Source organism: Poecilia reticulata, linkage group LG15, assembly GCF_000633615.1.
Source record: "Poecilia reticulata strain Guanapo linkage group LG15, Guppy_female_1.0+MT, whole genome shotgun sequence".
NCBI classification, from domain to species: Eukaryota; Metazoa; Chordata; class Actinopteri; order Cyprinodontiformes; family Poeciliidae; genus Poecilia; species Poecilia reticulata.
The window spans coordinates 29,162,211-29,179,218 of NC_024345.1; the positions used below are offsets into that span (position 1 = coordinate 29,162,211).

The 17,008-nt window shown below is 38.6% G+C and overlaps 1 protein-coding gene across 1 annotated transcript; it reads left to right on the plus strand.

Annotated features, from left to right (window-relative positions):
• The first annotated feature begins 1,356 nt into the window (after window positions 1-1,356).
• On the plus strand, window positions 1,357-16,774 carry valopa (vertebrate ancient long opsin a). Its single transcript, XM_008430418.2, has 5 exons — window positions 1,357-2,096; window positions 4,810-5,020; window positions 9,854-9,971; window positions 10,572-10,805; window positions 13,537-16,774. The coding sequence occupies exons 1-5, from the start codon at window positions 1,733-1,735 to the stop codon at window positions 13,771-13,773; spliced, it is 1,164 nt and encodes a 387-aa protein (XP_008428640.1). The 5' UTR covers window positions 1,357-1,732; the 3' UTR covers window positions 13,774-16,774.
• Window positions 16,775-17,008: the final 234 nt, after the last annotated feature.

Genomic DNA, 17,008 nt, shown 5'->3' on the forward strand with positions numbered 1-17,008 from the left:
TGAACTAATTATATGTATTTGGTCCATAACAGTATGAGAGGGGAACAAATGGACCTAATTTTGATTAATACTAGATGTCCACTGTGACCAATTAGTCCACAAAGGTGCCTAATTACCCATGAATAATAAATTGCTCACCAAAAAAACAATAAAACTTAGGAACATGCAGCTAAAACAGAAACGTAGGTGGCCAATTATTTTTTTTTTAAATCTTCACAGAAGCCTAGAATGTGAGCAGCAGGCGAGGCGGACATCCAGTCATTTAAAGTTTCTGAAATAATACCCTTCCCTCACAAGCAAAATAGTTCAGGCAATGTGATGAACAACACCAGCTTGTTTTGAACTGAAAAGTGTGTAATATTTTAGTATAAATACTTTAAGGGCATGTTTAATTTTTCCACATTTATGAATAAGAGACAAGACGAACCCGGGCTCAGGAATATTGCTCTGCTGCTGCCTTGATTTATCCAGAGACAGATGAGAGATCGTTAGAGACCAAACTGTAAATCCAGTTGAGATTTCACAGTGGAAATGAAAAGAAACGGAGCAATGAGTCCATAAGACACCTGCAATTAAAAAATGTTGAAACTTGATTGATACAGCAGCGACTTTCTATTCATAAATTCAAAACTACAAAGAATTTAAAGCCAGCAGGAACAACAAAGGAGTATTTTTTTTTCTTTAGTGGTTCCATAATTTTTTCCCTCAAGGTTGAGTGTGTCAATATTTTCCATCTTGATTTGAAGGAATTATCTACAATGCAATTAGATTTAGGTTTGTTTGTCTAAGTCAGAATACTTATATGCTAAATGATAGTTTTATGTAAGATCTGTAAAACAAACAAGTAAGCATCCTTCATAAGTTGTGAAAACATTTTAAAGTACTTTGTTTTACTAATTTCTCGTGTGGAAGAATTGTGAATTTTGAATTAATATGTTAGTTATAATATGTTCAATGTACATTTACTGGAGTAACTTAAAAATAAAAGTATTTTTATCTCTTCTGATTACAATAACAATTTCCTTTGGGATCAGTAAAATATTTCTGAATTTGAATTCTTAATTTGTTCACTAATTGACTCATTGACTTGATGCAACCTGCTGGCTTTAAATAATTCAGCATACCAATTAAAAAAAATTTGTAAAGTGCCTTGAGAAATTTGCTGGCGCTAAATAAATAAAGTGAATTGAATTGAAAATAAGTTTATTCTCTTGTTAAATAGATGTTTTTGTGTCACTTCTTTTGAGTAAAAGACAGTAAACGTTACTCGGTCAATTAACGTGCGTGGTGGAAACGCGGGACTTGATCAAACTGGGATGCGCGATTCAACCAGGAGCTTTTTGTTGTGGTCTGGACTGGATTCAGCTGCCCTGCCGCCGCTTCTCCTCAGGGCAGCAGCAGTGATGCAGGCGCTGCCTCTATATAAGACCCTCCAAGATGCTTCCACCATCATCATCATCATCATCATCATCGCCTTTGACTGCACCTCACACCTTCTGCTCCAGAGCCCCACTTTTACGGTAGCGACTGTTTGATTCTGTCTGTCTGTGGCGCTTTTTGCGATGTCCGGATTCCAGCAGAAGTTTGAGGAAGCGGAGCGCCGCAGCGCACAGGACGCGCGGCGCAGCCACAGTCTCCAGGACTGACTCCGGAGGGAAGTTTTTGAACATGGGGAAAGGAGAGCAAGCGGGATTTTCTACCCTTTAAGGCGTCACATCCCCGGGCGTGGACAATGGACACCCTGAGCCTGTCAGTGAACGCGGTCTCCTCCACCGTGGCAGCGGAGATCCCCACCACCGACGACCCGTTCAGCGGACCCATCAAGAACATCGCGCCGTGGAACTTCACCGTCCTGGCCGTTGTCATGTTCGTGGTCACCTCGCTGTCTCTGACCGAAAATTTCCTGGTCATGTTTGTCACTTTCAAGTTCAAGCAGCTCAGACAGCCGCTGAACTACATCATAGTTAATCTGGCCATCGCGGACTTTCTGGTGTCCCTCACCGGCGGACTGATAAGTTTCCTGACAAACGCCCGGGGCTACTTCTTCCTGGGGAGGTGGGCTTGTGTCTTGGAGGGCTTTGCCGTCACTTTCTTTGGTAGGTTTAGACTTTTATTCTGGACTTTTTGGACTCTGTGGACGGATAAATCGCAAACTCTGCAGCTGGAGGCGTCAGAATCTGAACAGATGAGTTTGGTGACTTCTCTGAAAAGTTGACTTTTACCACCTGCTCTCAGAAAGAGGGACAAATGAGAAATTAATATCTGTAAAACATGTCAGAATAATTTCGAGTTCAGGAAGTCCGTTTAGCTTGCTTGAGCACTTAGGGAAAAAAACACATTTAGTGAAATCGGAAATATTTTCTGCTGGTGCAGATGCACCAATCAGGACTTTTCTGGTTTATATTGATTCTCAATTTCCCTTGCAAATTCTTATCTTCATAGATTATAACACATAAAAGAGTTTTTTTTCTGATTTATTGTTAGAAGTAGTTCTGAATCTACCAGAAAATGAATAAATTACAATATTATCACATTTATGATTCAAAGCACTCAAATCCTAGTATTTGTTTTAATTCACTGAACAATTGCATTAAACATGCGTTCATGTGTTTAGAAAATTTAGGGCAACTTAGGGACTGAATCTTTTCCACTGACTGTCTTCTGACACCACTGTCTCCATATACACTGGCTAACTTTAACATATCCAGAAATGACCAGAACAGCATTAACTCTGACTTATAACACATTCTGGTGAACAGGTACAACTCGGAAAAGAGTTCAAACAGAAATGAATTCCTGTAAAAAAATGGCAAAGATTTACCTTTTAGTACATTCTTTAAGCAAATTCTTTCATTCATTATCATATCTGACTCAGTAGAGATGCACCGATCATGTTTCCATCCTGGTACCAACTTCCTGTTTTCCTTGAGGTCTGACTTACTAATTTTATATTTGATCAATCCCACTTTGCTTTTTTACAACAGGAAAAAGGAAAAGAATATGTTCTTTGATAATGGTAGTGCATCAACATGCATGCTGTTAGGTGGTGTGTTTATAGACTAAAGAGGGTGAGTTATCAATGAGGAGAATAAAAATAAATTTTTCAGTTCTCGTCTTATTAATAAAGTAAAAATCCGCTGATTCTGGAGTCTCTGATGCAGAGATAAAATAATAAAGTAACATGCTGTGGATTGTAACTAAAATGGGAGATTTATGGTAAAATTTCTCCGCAAAACACATAAAAGAGCTTCTGCTCTTTGAAAGTGGTTTCAGTTTTTGCTGCTATAAGTATAGGGAAGGATACATATAGTTTCCACAGCTCTCGGAATCGCAGCTTTCTTTCAGATCACATGCTTTACCGGCGAGTTTGATGGCTTTAATAACTCCACAGATTCCCAGAATTCAATTAAAACTGGCGTTTATCACCTGCTCACGGACAGGAACTTCTTGGAAAAGAATCCAAGACGTACATATCTGTGAAAAATGTCATAATAACTTTGACCTTCTGAGTGCAGCAATTTCACTCGGTTTCTTTGAGCAGTCATGCACTGAAAAGGTTATCATGTAAAATTTGAAAAGTCTAAACTGACTCAGATCTGATGAAGAAGGGACGCACCAATCAGGTGCTTGCAGGCTGATAATGACTTCCAGTGTTCCTGAAGGCCAATTTTGACCAATTCTAGTTCTTAAACATTATCACAAATAAATGAGAAATATAAACAAAAACTCCAAAAAAGAAGGAATATTGTGACTATTCTGATTTCTGTATCACAGCATTTGCTGTGAAACTCTAGAGTTAAAATACCTGCTGTTTTTTTTTTACTTTTTTGCACCTGCAAAGTATTTGCTTTTGTGCTGCGCTCTAAAAAAACAGATTCACAAAGTTATGCTCACATCAGCTGCAGAGTCCTGCTGGAGTTTTCTCACACACTGCGCTGCATGCCTTGCCATAAGTAGGTTACCATCCCCGTAATCACCAGGTTAACTAATTCACTGGGTTTTGCTTTAGGGCCTTCCTTTACTAAAGCACATAGGGAGCTCCGAACGCAGGATCATGGGAACCTGGTGAGAATAAATGCAACCAGGAGTACCTGAATAGTTCATGTGGAAGTCTGTTCTTTCTTTCACTCTGAGAAGAAAAAGCTTTTCTTTTGATTCACCTTTGGAAAGGTTTCCCTGGAGGAGAGAGAAGGTCCTCCTCAGGAAATTACACCAGATTAAAATCAAATCAATGCTTTAATTTGACATTTCCTGCCTTTTTGCAGTGTATCTGAATCTACAGTGCTGTGATAAAGTAAAAACAACAACCAGATTGAATGTTTTGTGCAAACAACACACTTTAAATGTTCAGTTTGAAACTTCCTGAAAAAAAAAAAACAGCCCTGGACGTTGATGGTGCTAATTTTACTCTTGAACCTTTATGCCAGATGCTCTTGTTAAAAAGAGGCTGGTAATTAAACAGCCAGTTTCCACCTGCCTCCTTTATCCTTTGCAGTAAGTCTATCAGGCAGATACAAAGACTACCTGACTACACAGGGATAAGTAATTAACTCCAGTCTCTCAAAGTGACTTATTACCACAATTAAAGGCTGCCTTTTTTAGCCCCATTAGCAGGCAGCAGAACGCACCCAATCCAGATCATTAAAGTATTTCCAGAAACAGCGCAGCCACGCTGACCTCTGGGATGTCTGCTTAAAAATTCAGAAGCATGTTAGAGACCAAAAAAGGATGCGAAACCCCCTCGTGAGCTCATTTTTCTGAATCACACACATTAATCACCGGTGTGTTTGTGGTTGCTGATTTCCTCAGGGATCGTGGCCCTGTGGTCCTTGGCCGTCCTGTCCTTTGAGCGCTTCTTTGTGATCTGTCGGCCGCTGGGGAACATTAGATTGCAAGCCAAGCATGCCATCCTGGGCCTGCTGTTCGTGTGGACGTTTTCCTTCATCTGGACCTTCCCTCCTGTTCTGGGCTGGAACAGATACACTGTGAGCAAGATCGGAACCACCTGCGAGCCCGACTGGTGAGACGCTCAAGTTTTGTTGCTAATGTGGGCAGTGGCGACTGTCTGAAGGGCACCCTGCTCCATATAAATACCTAGTAATTAGGGCTTGAAATAAACCAACAGCAATATATAAAGTGATAGATTTATGATCAATATCAATAGAAAACACAGCCAATAAATGTTCAATAATTTCACTGAGTTCTGATCCAGATCTGCACGGCGTTGTGGGGGATGTAGGCAAAGGGAAAGTGTGAACTGCTCAACTTCTCATAGTCCAATAAGCAAGTTTGGTGGAGTCAACAAACTTACCCACTCTTTGGTATCCTAGCAACTCACTTAATCTCTGGTTACCTAGCAACAACCCATTGAGTCACTTGCAGTTTTATGTTTTGTCACCATGCTTCACCTAGAGACAGGTTTTTGTCGTGTCATTTATTTATCTTGAAAAATGTCTTATTGCGATAAGAATTTGATTAATTGCCTCGATAGCTTCCAATTAATGTTAAATAAAACAAAACTGACAGCATTATCGGAAAACGTAGTGTGATTGTGAAGTAGAAAAAAAAATTAACTCGCAGGTTTTCAATATTAACTTGCAGAAATCTGAAAAGTGTGGCTTGTATTTGCATTCAGCTGCTGTGTGGACCCACGTTTCTCCACATTTCCAGCTGCAAGTATTCTTGTGTCTCTACCAGCTTTGTAAACCTTCAGCTGGTTTATTTATCTGTGTCAGACTAAAAGAATATGAATACATGGTGCACAGGTTGTGTAAGAATGTTTTTAATAACTGGATAAAAAAAGGTTAAAAAAAACGTCACTTTTTTAGGGGGTGCTTTGCAAAAAATTTTAAAACCCTTTACAATTACATTTTTCCTTACTTATCAATGACTTTTCTTTGTGGCGTGGTATATGTCATAAAATCTCAATGAATACATTAAACTCAGTGGTTGTATTGTGACAAAATATGGCAGACTTTGAGGAGAATTTCACAAGCACGAAGTCTTATGGACTTTTTTATATACCAAGCTAATTTTGATAGGTTTCCGCCTAACGATTCCCTCCAGGTAATTACTTTTCATCCACATACCTTTGACACAAACAGATAGATAACAGGCATGTTGCACACGGCCCAGGGCCTTCAATCTGAATGCGCTTCATGAGGGGAGCTGAGCAGCCTCTGCCCCCAGGGAGCCATCTGGATAACGCTATTTAGATGTTTTGATTTGAACCGAGTGCTGACCTCGAGCCCAGAAAGGAGAATTATTTCTGAAACTACAATGTGGGAGAACAAACGGTTCACACAGAACAATTATCAGATCTCTCATTGGAGAGTCCAGACACATGGATGACCTCTGGCTGCATAATGCCACAGGTGAGTAGAGCAGCACTGCTTCAATATGATACGACTCAAGAAGAAGTAAAAAAAAAGTTACAGCGCAGTAAATCTACTCCTACAAGTAATTTTAAAATAAATGTAGCAGAGTAAATGTAAGAACGACAGAAGGCATTTGGTTAAAAGCAGATCAGAGATTTCAGAGGTGTGTGTGTGCGCGTGTGTGTGTATGCGTGCGTGTGTGTTGTCCAGATACTGCAGCATCATCAGTCTGGTGAATTTAAATACGTCATTAATTTGAAAAATTTTGACACTGAAAATGAGTAGACCACACCTCAGTGCTGCAGCTGTATTCATGTGCAAAAAACCGTGTCAAAATAACAGTTTTATAGTTGAAATCTGGTAAAAATATGATTAGAACAGTTCAAAAGAGATTATTCCCCTTATGCAAACTACAAACAAAGAAGAGTAAAGGCCAAACTGGCTTTGATGCTAACAGCAAGGACTAAGCTGGTCTGCCTTTAAATAAAATCTAGTGCAACCAGTTGACTTCAAAACTCGGCTAATAATGCCGTGTAGCACCCCTGGGTGTCATTTATTCTCAGTAAAATGCTGATTTTAGAGGACAGTGCTGAACAAACAGCGTCATTAAGACCAAAGAGCACAGCAGGTCAGGGAGGATGTTGCAGAGTTTGGGTATAAACAATATCCATGGATTAAAAGGCCAACCGTAACTCTGGAGGGGCTGCAGAGATATACAATTTGTTTTGGAGAAAACTAGTTTGTGTTCCTCACAGATCTTTATGGAGTTTTATGGAAGACTGGGAAGAAAAAAACAAACATTTTCTGTCCTGTTTGGAATTTTCCACACGCAATGCAGAGGAAACATCAAATAAGTGATAGAAGGTGTTCTTGACGGATGAGACTCTCAAATCAAAACTGACACGGTTAAAGTAGAGGTGGCAGCATCATGATGTGGGGATGATTTCTGCAGCAGAGACAGGGATGTTGGGGTTGATGTCAAGATGGACGCAGCAAAATAACTGACAATCCTGGAGGAAAACCTGCAGCTGGAATGGAGGGACTGAACACAAAGTCAGGCACAACTTTCCAAACTTATTCCACTATTATGCATCATGCTTCATCTTGATCACTTGAAAAACATACATTGAAATTTGTTGTAACATGTTAAACGGAAGAAAAGATCAATGGGTGTCAATATTTTAAATTCATTTAATGATTGATATAACCAGGGCTGCACAGTGGCGCAGTTGGTAGAGCTGTTGCCTTGCAGCAAGAAGGTTCTGGGTTTGATTCCCGGCCCCGGTCTTTCTGCATGGAGTTTGCATGTTCTCCCTGTGCATGGTGGGTTTTCTCCAGGTACTCCGGTTTCCTCCCACAGTCCAAAAACATGACTGTCAGGTTAATTGGTCTGTCTAAATTGTCCATAGGTGTGAGTGTTTGTGTGCATGGTTGTTTGTCTCTGTGTTGCCCTGCGACAGACTGGTGACCTGTCCAGAGTGACCCCGTCTCTCATCCGGAACGTGAGCTGGAGAGGCACCAGCAACCCTCCCAACCCCACTAAGGGACAAGGGTGTAAAGAAAATGGATGGATGGATGGATGGTGTGCTAATTAACTCAATTAGACGAAGGAGCTAATAGACAAAGTGCTTGTTTCAGCTAATGACAGTAAGAGTTAAATATTTGAATGTTTAAAGAAATTATAAAGATGGAACTAATTAAAACTACATAGGCGCATGTACATCTCCCTTTAGCTGTAGAAATACTTCATGATGGTTTACTATATTTGTTATATTCATATTGATTGATTATATTTAAGTGGGACAGTTCATATTAATGAACGTACAAAGTTGTTGAAATGCTAATTTTCATCCATGGTGCCATAACACCTCAAAAAACCTTTTTTGACGGACAAATGCCAAAATACTAATTTATTATTATTTTATGTTTACAAAACCATGTTGCAAATATAACTAACACAAAAGTTCTTAAATAAGGCTAATAAGGGATAGTCAAGATGACATTCTAATTACACTTAACCAAATAAAGACTGCAAGTTGTAGCAAATAGAAATAATTTCTAGCAGATTTTTATAGATACATTTTTTGTCCTAGTATCAGAATTAACTCAAACGTCGCGCATTTCCTGTTTTTGAGATTACCTAATTTCTTAACTGACCTCAATTTGTCCGATTAACCAATTGAGAAGACTAAATATCAAATTAATTGAAATCAGTTTGATGAAAGATGAGGTGCTGCTGCCTGCTCACACTGATAACCGACACACAAGGAAAGATGGCTTGCTAAATGTTCAAATGGCATTATGGTAATTGGGTTACATAGAACTGAGTTAACCTCACAGTGTTCTTCTGTTTAAAATAAAGAAATAAAATGCTGTGAAACCTCACCTTTTTCCTGGAAGGGACAGGCTATATGAAAAAAAAAAACGAAAAGGAGAAATCTCTAATGAAAGAGTGTCCAAAGTACGAAACAGAGGCAAATGATTTGACACGGCCATCGATCACAATTCAAAAATGGCTTGAATTTGGTTTGGATACATTTAAAAAATTAAAAAAAAACCTTTATGATGCAATTTTCACTAAAACTGTTTAAAAAAAAATACAAATTCACGTAGCGAGCAATATGCAATTTGAAAAATTAGGAACTTGTTTGCCGTTTGTATTTTTCTTCAACCAGATAAACCTTTGAGATACCGATCGATTTTCTTGAGAAATCAGACTACTTTTTTTTATAAAAAATATTGTGATTAATTTACTGTTGAACAGGTAGACATGAAAAAAATAAAGTAGTTCTTCAAAATTTTACTGAGAGCTAAATTTTGTGGCGCCCTAAGCACTTTGAATTTAACATTTTTTGAAGCAAAAAGTTTGACCACCACTGCTATAAACAGCTGCACTTTTATGGTGCATTCAAATACATCACCTACATCACACTACTGCTGAAAAACAGAGTTTTTAACTCATAATAGACGCCTAACAGTCTACTTATCTAATTGGTAAATTGCAGAAGCAACATTTCTTGGTCTGGGCTTTACTAAAACTCTTGCTTTCATATGGAGGCAGGGAATCATGCTGCTCTATCTGCCAGGTGGATCCCCAGAAATTAATCTGAATGGTGTTTCATTAGAGATTCGTAGGTGTTCTTATGGAAACAACTTAATTAGGCTAAATTGCTGTCCTGAGGGCTCTTAAGTGTTCGCAGAGATTGGTCTCAGCTGTGAAATTTTCCATTTAACTAAAGCTCAAATGAGGAGCCAAACTGTGATGTTTCTCTTGAGTCGCATAAAAGCTCTTGAATTTCACAGCGTCTCATAGCTGGGAATTGATTGTTTGCCTTCTGGTTCTTAAAGCGACGCTCAATTAGTGTAGCAGCTGATCCGAGCATCCGCTTATTACCTTATCAAGAAATACTGTAACAGTAAATAACCAAATAGCCAACAGTGATTATCAATGTTTTTTTTTGTCTTCCTCTCCACAGGTATTCAACCAACATAACAGACCACAGTTATATCATCACTTTCTTCACCACTTGTTTCATTTTACCACTTGGAGTGATTTTCTTCTGCTATGGGAAGCTCCTCAGGAAGCTCAGAAAGGTCAGTTCTGAGTTGGAAGACATCGTGTGCAGGGTGCTGCATAGAATTAATGTTTTTATGATTTCCAGCATTAGTGCTAGAAGATAGAGATGCAGTCGTGAAGTGCATAGTCAATCGTTTTTTACACTGTTTGTAATTGGAAAAACCTTCAGTAGCTACGTCTCCATTACAAATGTCAATATGCTGCTAATGCTGAAAAGTCAATTTTGCAATTGCAGCATTTCCTTCAAATTTGAAACGCTGTCAAAATCACACGTCAGTAGGTTTGTTCATGCAATAAGTTGAATGTTAACATGCGGCAGTGCTATCCTCCTATGACTTCCTGTCGTCTTCTTCGTCTTTTCCGCCAGTAGTAACATTTGGTTGTTGATCACTCGACTAGCATAATGCGAATAAAGTGTTTCCATTGCAGTTTTGAAGAATGTACAATTGTTTTTTACAGCTGTGTCCCTGGAATCTTGTTCTCCTAATTATTGTCCTTTATGAATGCTGATATGTTGTATATGACCAAGAAAAGGCTATAAACTGCTGGAAAAAAAAGCACACAATTCTTTTGGTGACATAATTCATCAATGCATTAATAGTTTCTGTTTCCTTCAGGTATCTCATGGCCGTCTGGCAACTGCCAGAAAGCCCGAGCGGCAGGTGACCCGTATGGTTGTGGTGATGATTGTGGCGTTCATGGTGGGTTGGACCCCTTACGCAGCCTTCTCCATACTGGTCACAGCTTATCCCACTATTGAGCTTGACCCAAGGGCGGCTGCCATCCCGGCTTTCTTCTCCAAAACAGCCGCCGTTTACAATCCAATCATCTACGTCTTTATGAACAAACAGGTAACGGTTCCCTTTAAAGCAACATGAAGAAACATTATCACAATAAAGAGCGTAGCAATATATTTTCATGCAGCTTTTTGGAAGTTTAAAATGCCAATAACTTTAGCCAGATCATAAGATGGCACAGCTAAGCAGCTGCGTGAAGTCTGGACATCCATGTGATTGCAAAGAGGGGATTTGCATGCAGACCTCGACTGGATGTAAACAGCATTTAGCAGACAGGAAATGATTTCAACGGGCCTCAGACAGACATAAGGTGCCAACAGTCATGTGAAACAATTAAGACACCCTAACCTCTGGAAAAACACTAAAATTATGAAATAACAGCACTTAAGCAACAAAAATGAATCTTTCCAGTCTAATTAATGACAATAAAAAGAAACCTTTAATATTCTTTAATGGTCAGCTGACCAGGTCCTGCTGGAACAAAGCATCCCCATGAAACTTCCTCAAAACTGGTCTGAAATTATGTTTGTGGAATACTTAATACTTAATTTAATACTTTTGTCTTTTTGGCTGTGACTTTATGCAAGCAAGACAATACAGGATTGCATAAAAAGTGTATTACAATAAAAAATAAACATTACGATAAATTCTCACCAATATTTAGAGTTTCTGTAGGCTTTTTTTTTTGTGTCGATGGTTTCAGAGTGAATGCCTCCATCTGAACATGGTGACAGTTGTTTTAAAGCCTCTCCTCTTGTAGACTATTTCCTATAAAGTGGAAAAGCTGATTTGAAATTCCTGTGAGATCTCTTCAAATCCCCTACCAGACTCATAAGCAGTTAGCTTCTTTCTAGAGGCCTAAGGCAGCTCTTTCTACCTCACAATGGTGTTCACATTCACTTCAACAATGAGGACACCAAACTAAATGTCCAAGTTTAAACAGGATAAACAACGTTCTGGGTCTGATTTGATATGTAATTTTTGCCCAAAGCAGACTGAAATGATGGCCACTTGTGATAGTTTGAAGTTTTTAGATGTCAGAAGTTGAATTTTTTTAATCTATCTGACAGGTTTGAAAGGTTCTCTTGTCCTAATTTCCTTCACATGACTATATGATTCCAGCTGACCTGCAACAGTCAGATTTTTTCCCCCCCACTAGGGTAGATAACAAGGTGAGCTCAAACAGTCTGAGGGGATTTCCATGATGCGTGACTAACTCTGCTTGTAGTTTAGTGGGTGAACGCCTTCAGCCAACTCAAAGGTCAAAGGTTGCTGACTATGAAACATCCTTGGACCGCATCACTTCATGAGGTTATTTAAAATGTTTTGAACAGGTTTTAATCTCCCAGTGTCACCTCGCTTAGTCTTAGTTAAAATATTTAGAACATGTTAAAGATTTGAGTTAGGTTTGTCATGTTACATTCAAAATTTCAGTTTATTTAATTGGGAGTTTCTATTACAGCTGCATGTGTTTTGAGGGCCATTCACCTTTGCAAAAAATAGCTCAAACTCAGTCATATTGGATAAAGAATGTCTATTAGCATCACTTTTCAGGTCTTGCCAGGAACTAAAATCAGATTTAGGTCAATCTAATATTGGTAGACAAAGGGGCTCCTGCTAAAACAAGGTAATTGTCAGGCTGAAAGATGAACCTCAATTCCTGTGTGAAATGTTTTGCAGCCTAAAACAGGTTTTCTTCTAGGATAGCTCTGCTCCATCCATCTTCCCTTATCTCTGTTTTACCAGTCACATTTCTAAAAAGCAGGTACATTTCGAAGGAAATTAGTTGCTCAACATTTTCTTTCAGAGTGCAAGAGTAAAGGGGGCCGAGTTCAAAAGAAAACCATGATTGCAATTTTTTTTAATTGTAAAACAGCTACGTACTACTTGGTGTTGGTGTGCCACATAAAATCCAACTAAAAATATTGAAGTGTCAAAAAAAGTTTAATGCTTCAATAAAATAATGAGGTTGTTTATTTTGTCATTGTGTAAGGCACCACAGGTTCAGTTATAATTAATAGAATAGTTAGAATAAATATATCTGACCAAAAATACTACAAGCAATAACAAATAGCTGTTTTTACATGCTTTAATTATTTCATACCAAATGCATATGAAATCATTTGGTTATAAGAATAAATATGTTTTAAGGTTACTCATCAACTGTATAAACGCACAATATTTTGCAGTTTGCCAGAGCATATATATGTGTGTGAGCATAATGTAAAAAAGTGAAGTCATTCTCAGTAACCCTGCTATAATTTGTCACCGTACAACGAGAAAACAACGGAAGGAGTCAGAGGATTGTTTAGAAAAGTTTGTGTAATATTTGTTGCAAATGCACTAAAAGGTGAATAAAAAAAATAAATCAGATCTCAAACACTTTGAAATTCTGAGGTGGGACCTTAAGAAAGCTGTGCAAATAATTTTTGATGACATTAGGGGCCTAAAAAACACACACAAAAAAAGAGAGAACCCAAATTTTACCACACTTTCAGACCTCTGAAGTCAGACAGATTAATCACCAGTGAGAGGTGTTGCTGATAAAGATGGTTCTACAGTCTACTGAATCATGGGGGTGTATTTCTTTTACAGGTTTTCTATTTTGGCTTCACTTTTGTTCAAGAACAGTTGACCTTCTGTGAACAGTATGATGTCCATCAGTACCTCTAAACTGCCAAACATTTCTTACATCTGTAATAAAGTACTTAGTCCACAAAGTCTGAAACAGAGAATTTTAAACGGTTCTTTTGAAACTAAATATATTTTTTTGCTTTTGCCGCAGTTCAGGAAATGCCTGATCCAGCATTTTACCGGCATGGGAACCATCCCAGAAAGCAACATGAATCAGACCACAGAACGACCCGGAATTACTGCCGAGAGTCACACGGGGGAAATGTCTGCCATCGCAGCCCGCATCCCTGTAGGCGGCACCGTGTCTCCCAGATCCGATGACTCTCCAACTGACTGTGGCTCCTTTGCTCAGCTTCCCATCCCAGAGAACAAAGTGTGCCCATTGTAACTGCAAGCCTTCTTCCATTAGGTGTCATTTTTCCTCCCTAAGAGTGAATATTACCAGTCTGTCATCCAGCTACAGTGTGCTTCAGAAACTCTGCGGACTCTAAGAGAAGTTCAGATAATTAGTCAATGTCTTGGCTATACTTTGAGGGCACTGGGCACTTTTGAAGAACCTTCATTGTTCTCTGGAACTGTGGAAAAGTTTTGTGCTTTAGCCTGTTTTGGTAGTTCGTTATATTTTGTTTAAAATAGGGCCAGAAAATAGCAGTAACAGATATATTCAGCCTTTGCCCAGTAGGCCACTTGTAAATACTGAATACTCCTTTCTCTTCTTCTTTTTCTCCTTGTCCCTGACGCACTTCCTGTTTATGAATCACATCAGAGGGCACTTCAATTCAACTTCATAGTGCCTGCCTTTAAATCTCAGTGTAGCAGTGGATTGAAAAATCTCGACATCAGTAAGTTAAGGAATGGTCAGCGTATTTCAAAAACCACAGTGCATCCAGGCTTTCATCTTGTCCTTGCCCTCTCCTTTGAAGCCCCTTGATAGCGTCTGCATAGAAAATGTTGATTTCCTATGCTGTTTTCAGTGTTTGCTTTGGCAGCAAGCTTCAGTCAGCTTTTTGTGTCAAAAGCACGAAGCAGTCTTTGAATTGGGAGTTCTTCTCTTTTTTTATTTTAGTGTTTATTGCACAGACTAGTTTGGGCCAAGGCTTTCATCTTTATTGAGTATGGTCGAGTTGTCTCACCAGTCTGCCACTGTTTCTTTTGCAGTTTTAGAGTCTGCTAGCAAGAGATTAGGAAATATGCAACACTGCATATGAACAGCACTTGTCTAACAAGAAGCTCTAAAAACTTACTGGCCACTTTAGTACGGACAACTGCTCATTTGTTTATTGTTAGAAAATAATGTAATGCAAAAATATTTCTACTGCAGCAGACGTGCCTATTTTCTGGACACATTGCTCCAGAAAATAGGCCAGATACTCTGTACTCCAGATACTCCAGAGTATCTGCAGGTTCCAGCAGTTCAAATTTAAGACTTTTTAAATGCTGCTTTGAAAGAAATATTACATAAATGCCACTTTGAATAAAATTTAAGACAAAAAAAAAAACTATAAATATATGGGATGGTCCGGGAATCCTGCTGAATTACAATCAAGCATAGCAAAATGTTTTACATTTCTAGGGTCTTTTTGTAGCTCTTGGCAGCATCTTTGTGCTTCTTGTCCTCACAATGCAAATGTGTTTTTTCACAGAATGCACCTAGCCTCGTATGGGTTCGCAGCAGAAGTAACCCAGAAGCCGACCGGCGATAAATTTTACGCTTAAAGGGTTCGACACAGGCAGATCGACGCCACTCCCTTTCCATTCATTTTCTATGAAATGTATACAATGAGGGGACAGTCGCTTGCCCAGTCAAGCAACTGATGACATGCATGTGAAATTTTGCTCATAAATGTAGAGGTGACAAGATGAAAGATTTTCAACTTTTGTCACGGTTGTCACTATTGCTATTGTTAGATTTCACCCCATCATTTGTCGCTCCCATCACCTGAAATATAAAAGGCTAGTTAGCTAGCAAGGGTGTATTAGCAGCTAGTTAGCGGTAGCCTCAATCCAAACTGATTGCTACAAAACAAAATGAAGATGTCGACGCACAACTAAAACTTCTGCAATATGGAAAGTCAAACAAAAAACAATTCATATGAGAATATACAAAAGGAAATAGTCCTGTCATGACATAATTTAAGGCTTGAGATAGACATATCTAAAGCCAGCTTGTAAATTTAAGATTTTTTAGGACCTTAATTTTAGATGCATGAATTTAGGACTTTTTAAGAATGCACAGACACCTATTACCAACTGAGTGTTGTACAAATACTTTAGCCTTCCTGACTATTGTTGCTCAGCATGTCCATTCCTTCATGATCCACTTGTATCCAACATCTGGCATCTCCTTCTCCCAGGTAACAAAGCTCAAATCATTCTTAGACAAGACCGTTTTTTCACTGTACTCCAATGTTCTCTGCAGTCACTGAATCACAGTCCAACACAACTCCTTTTGGATATCGAGCTGACAAATCTACAACATGTCTGATGCCAAAATCTCATAAGTGTTGACAATACCTTGCTAAATGTATGTCAAATGTAATAAAGACGATTCTAAGGGACAAACTGGATCAAACCCACTATTAGCACAATGTTCCCTGAATGTTGGGAAACCAGGTTGCTAAGTGTAGTCACTGTGACAAAAATGCAGTGGACTAGAGTTGCTTTGATAATTAGCCATAATTTCTATGTTAAGCAAAAATCAAAAGCAATACCGAAGTCAAATGATGTCCAACGAACTAGCACCGAAGCTTTAGCTACAACAGGTGTAGCAGAGAGTGTTGCTAATTGCTGGACTTTGTGTTGCATGTTTGTTCACTGTTATTTGGTATATGTCAATCACTGTTATCTGCTGCACAATGATACTCTATGTATGAACAATATAACATTATGGTGTCTGTGTGTCCCAGTCATGTCAGGCAGTTCTATTCAAAATCACATCATGAGGGTGTGTACATCTGTGCTATATTTATTGTGTTACATTAATGTAATCATAACAGTATGAGGCCATGGTGATCACAAATGCTAAGTTTGGTGACATCCTTCAATAATATTACTACAGTATGCATCTCTTTTGAAATGGGTAAAAGTGGTTTTAAATTATCCAAACAACGTTTAACTAATGTAAATGATCTTTGTTTGCATGGGTGAAATGAACTTGCTCCTTTGGGTGTTTCAGAGTAGAGTCACTTACTCCTGTGTATCGACAGGAGTCAGTAGGCTGAATCTTGGCTTTAGAATGCTACATCTTCTTAGAGAAACCAGTTAGACCACCAGAAATGTTGTACTGTTCACATAAAATGTCAAATTTGTATTCTAAATGTGCTGTTTGCATCATTGTTTTTCAATCTCAAATTACAGTTTGCTCATGCTGTTTGTTGATTCTCTCCTTTCAATGTCTCTGTCTCTGTTTTGGCTACCCTAAAATATTCCAAGATACAGTTGCATTCAAGCAGCATCATCAAAAGAAATAATAGTGTATCATCATTTTATGTACCATTAACCCAAAACACATTTATATATACGGCTTTAGAAAGATGGGCTACAAAAAAGATTGTCCACAGATACATATTGGCCATTTGGTAATTCACTACTCAGGTTTGATGCACATATTTAGGATTAAGGTT

Coding starts and splice junctions, on each gene's coding strand:
- valopa (XM_008430418.2), top strand. CDS start 1,733: ATGGACACCCTGAGCCTGTCAGTGAACGCGGTCTCCTCCACCGTGGCA. Junction 2,097..4,809: donor CTTTGCCGTCACTTTCTTTG/GTAGGTTTAGAC, acceptor TGATTTCCTCAG/GGATCGTGGCCCTGTGGTCC. Junction 10,806..13,536: donor ACGTCTTTATGAACAAACAG/GTAACGGTTCCC, acceptor CTTTTGCCGCAG/TTCAGGAAATGCCTGATCCA.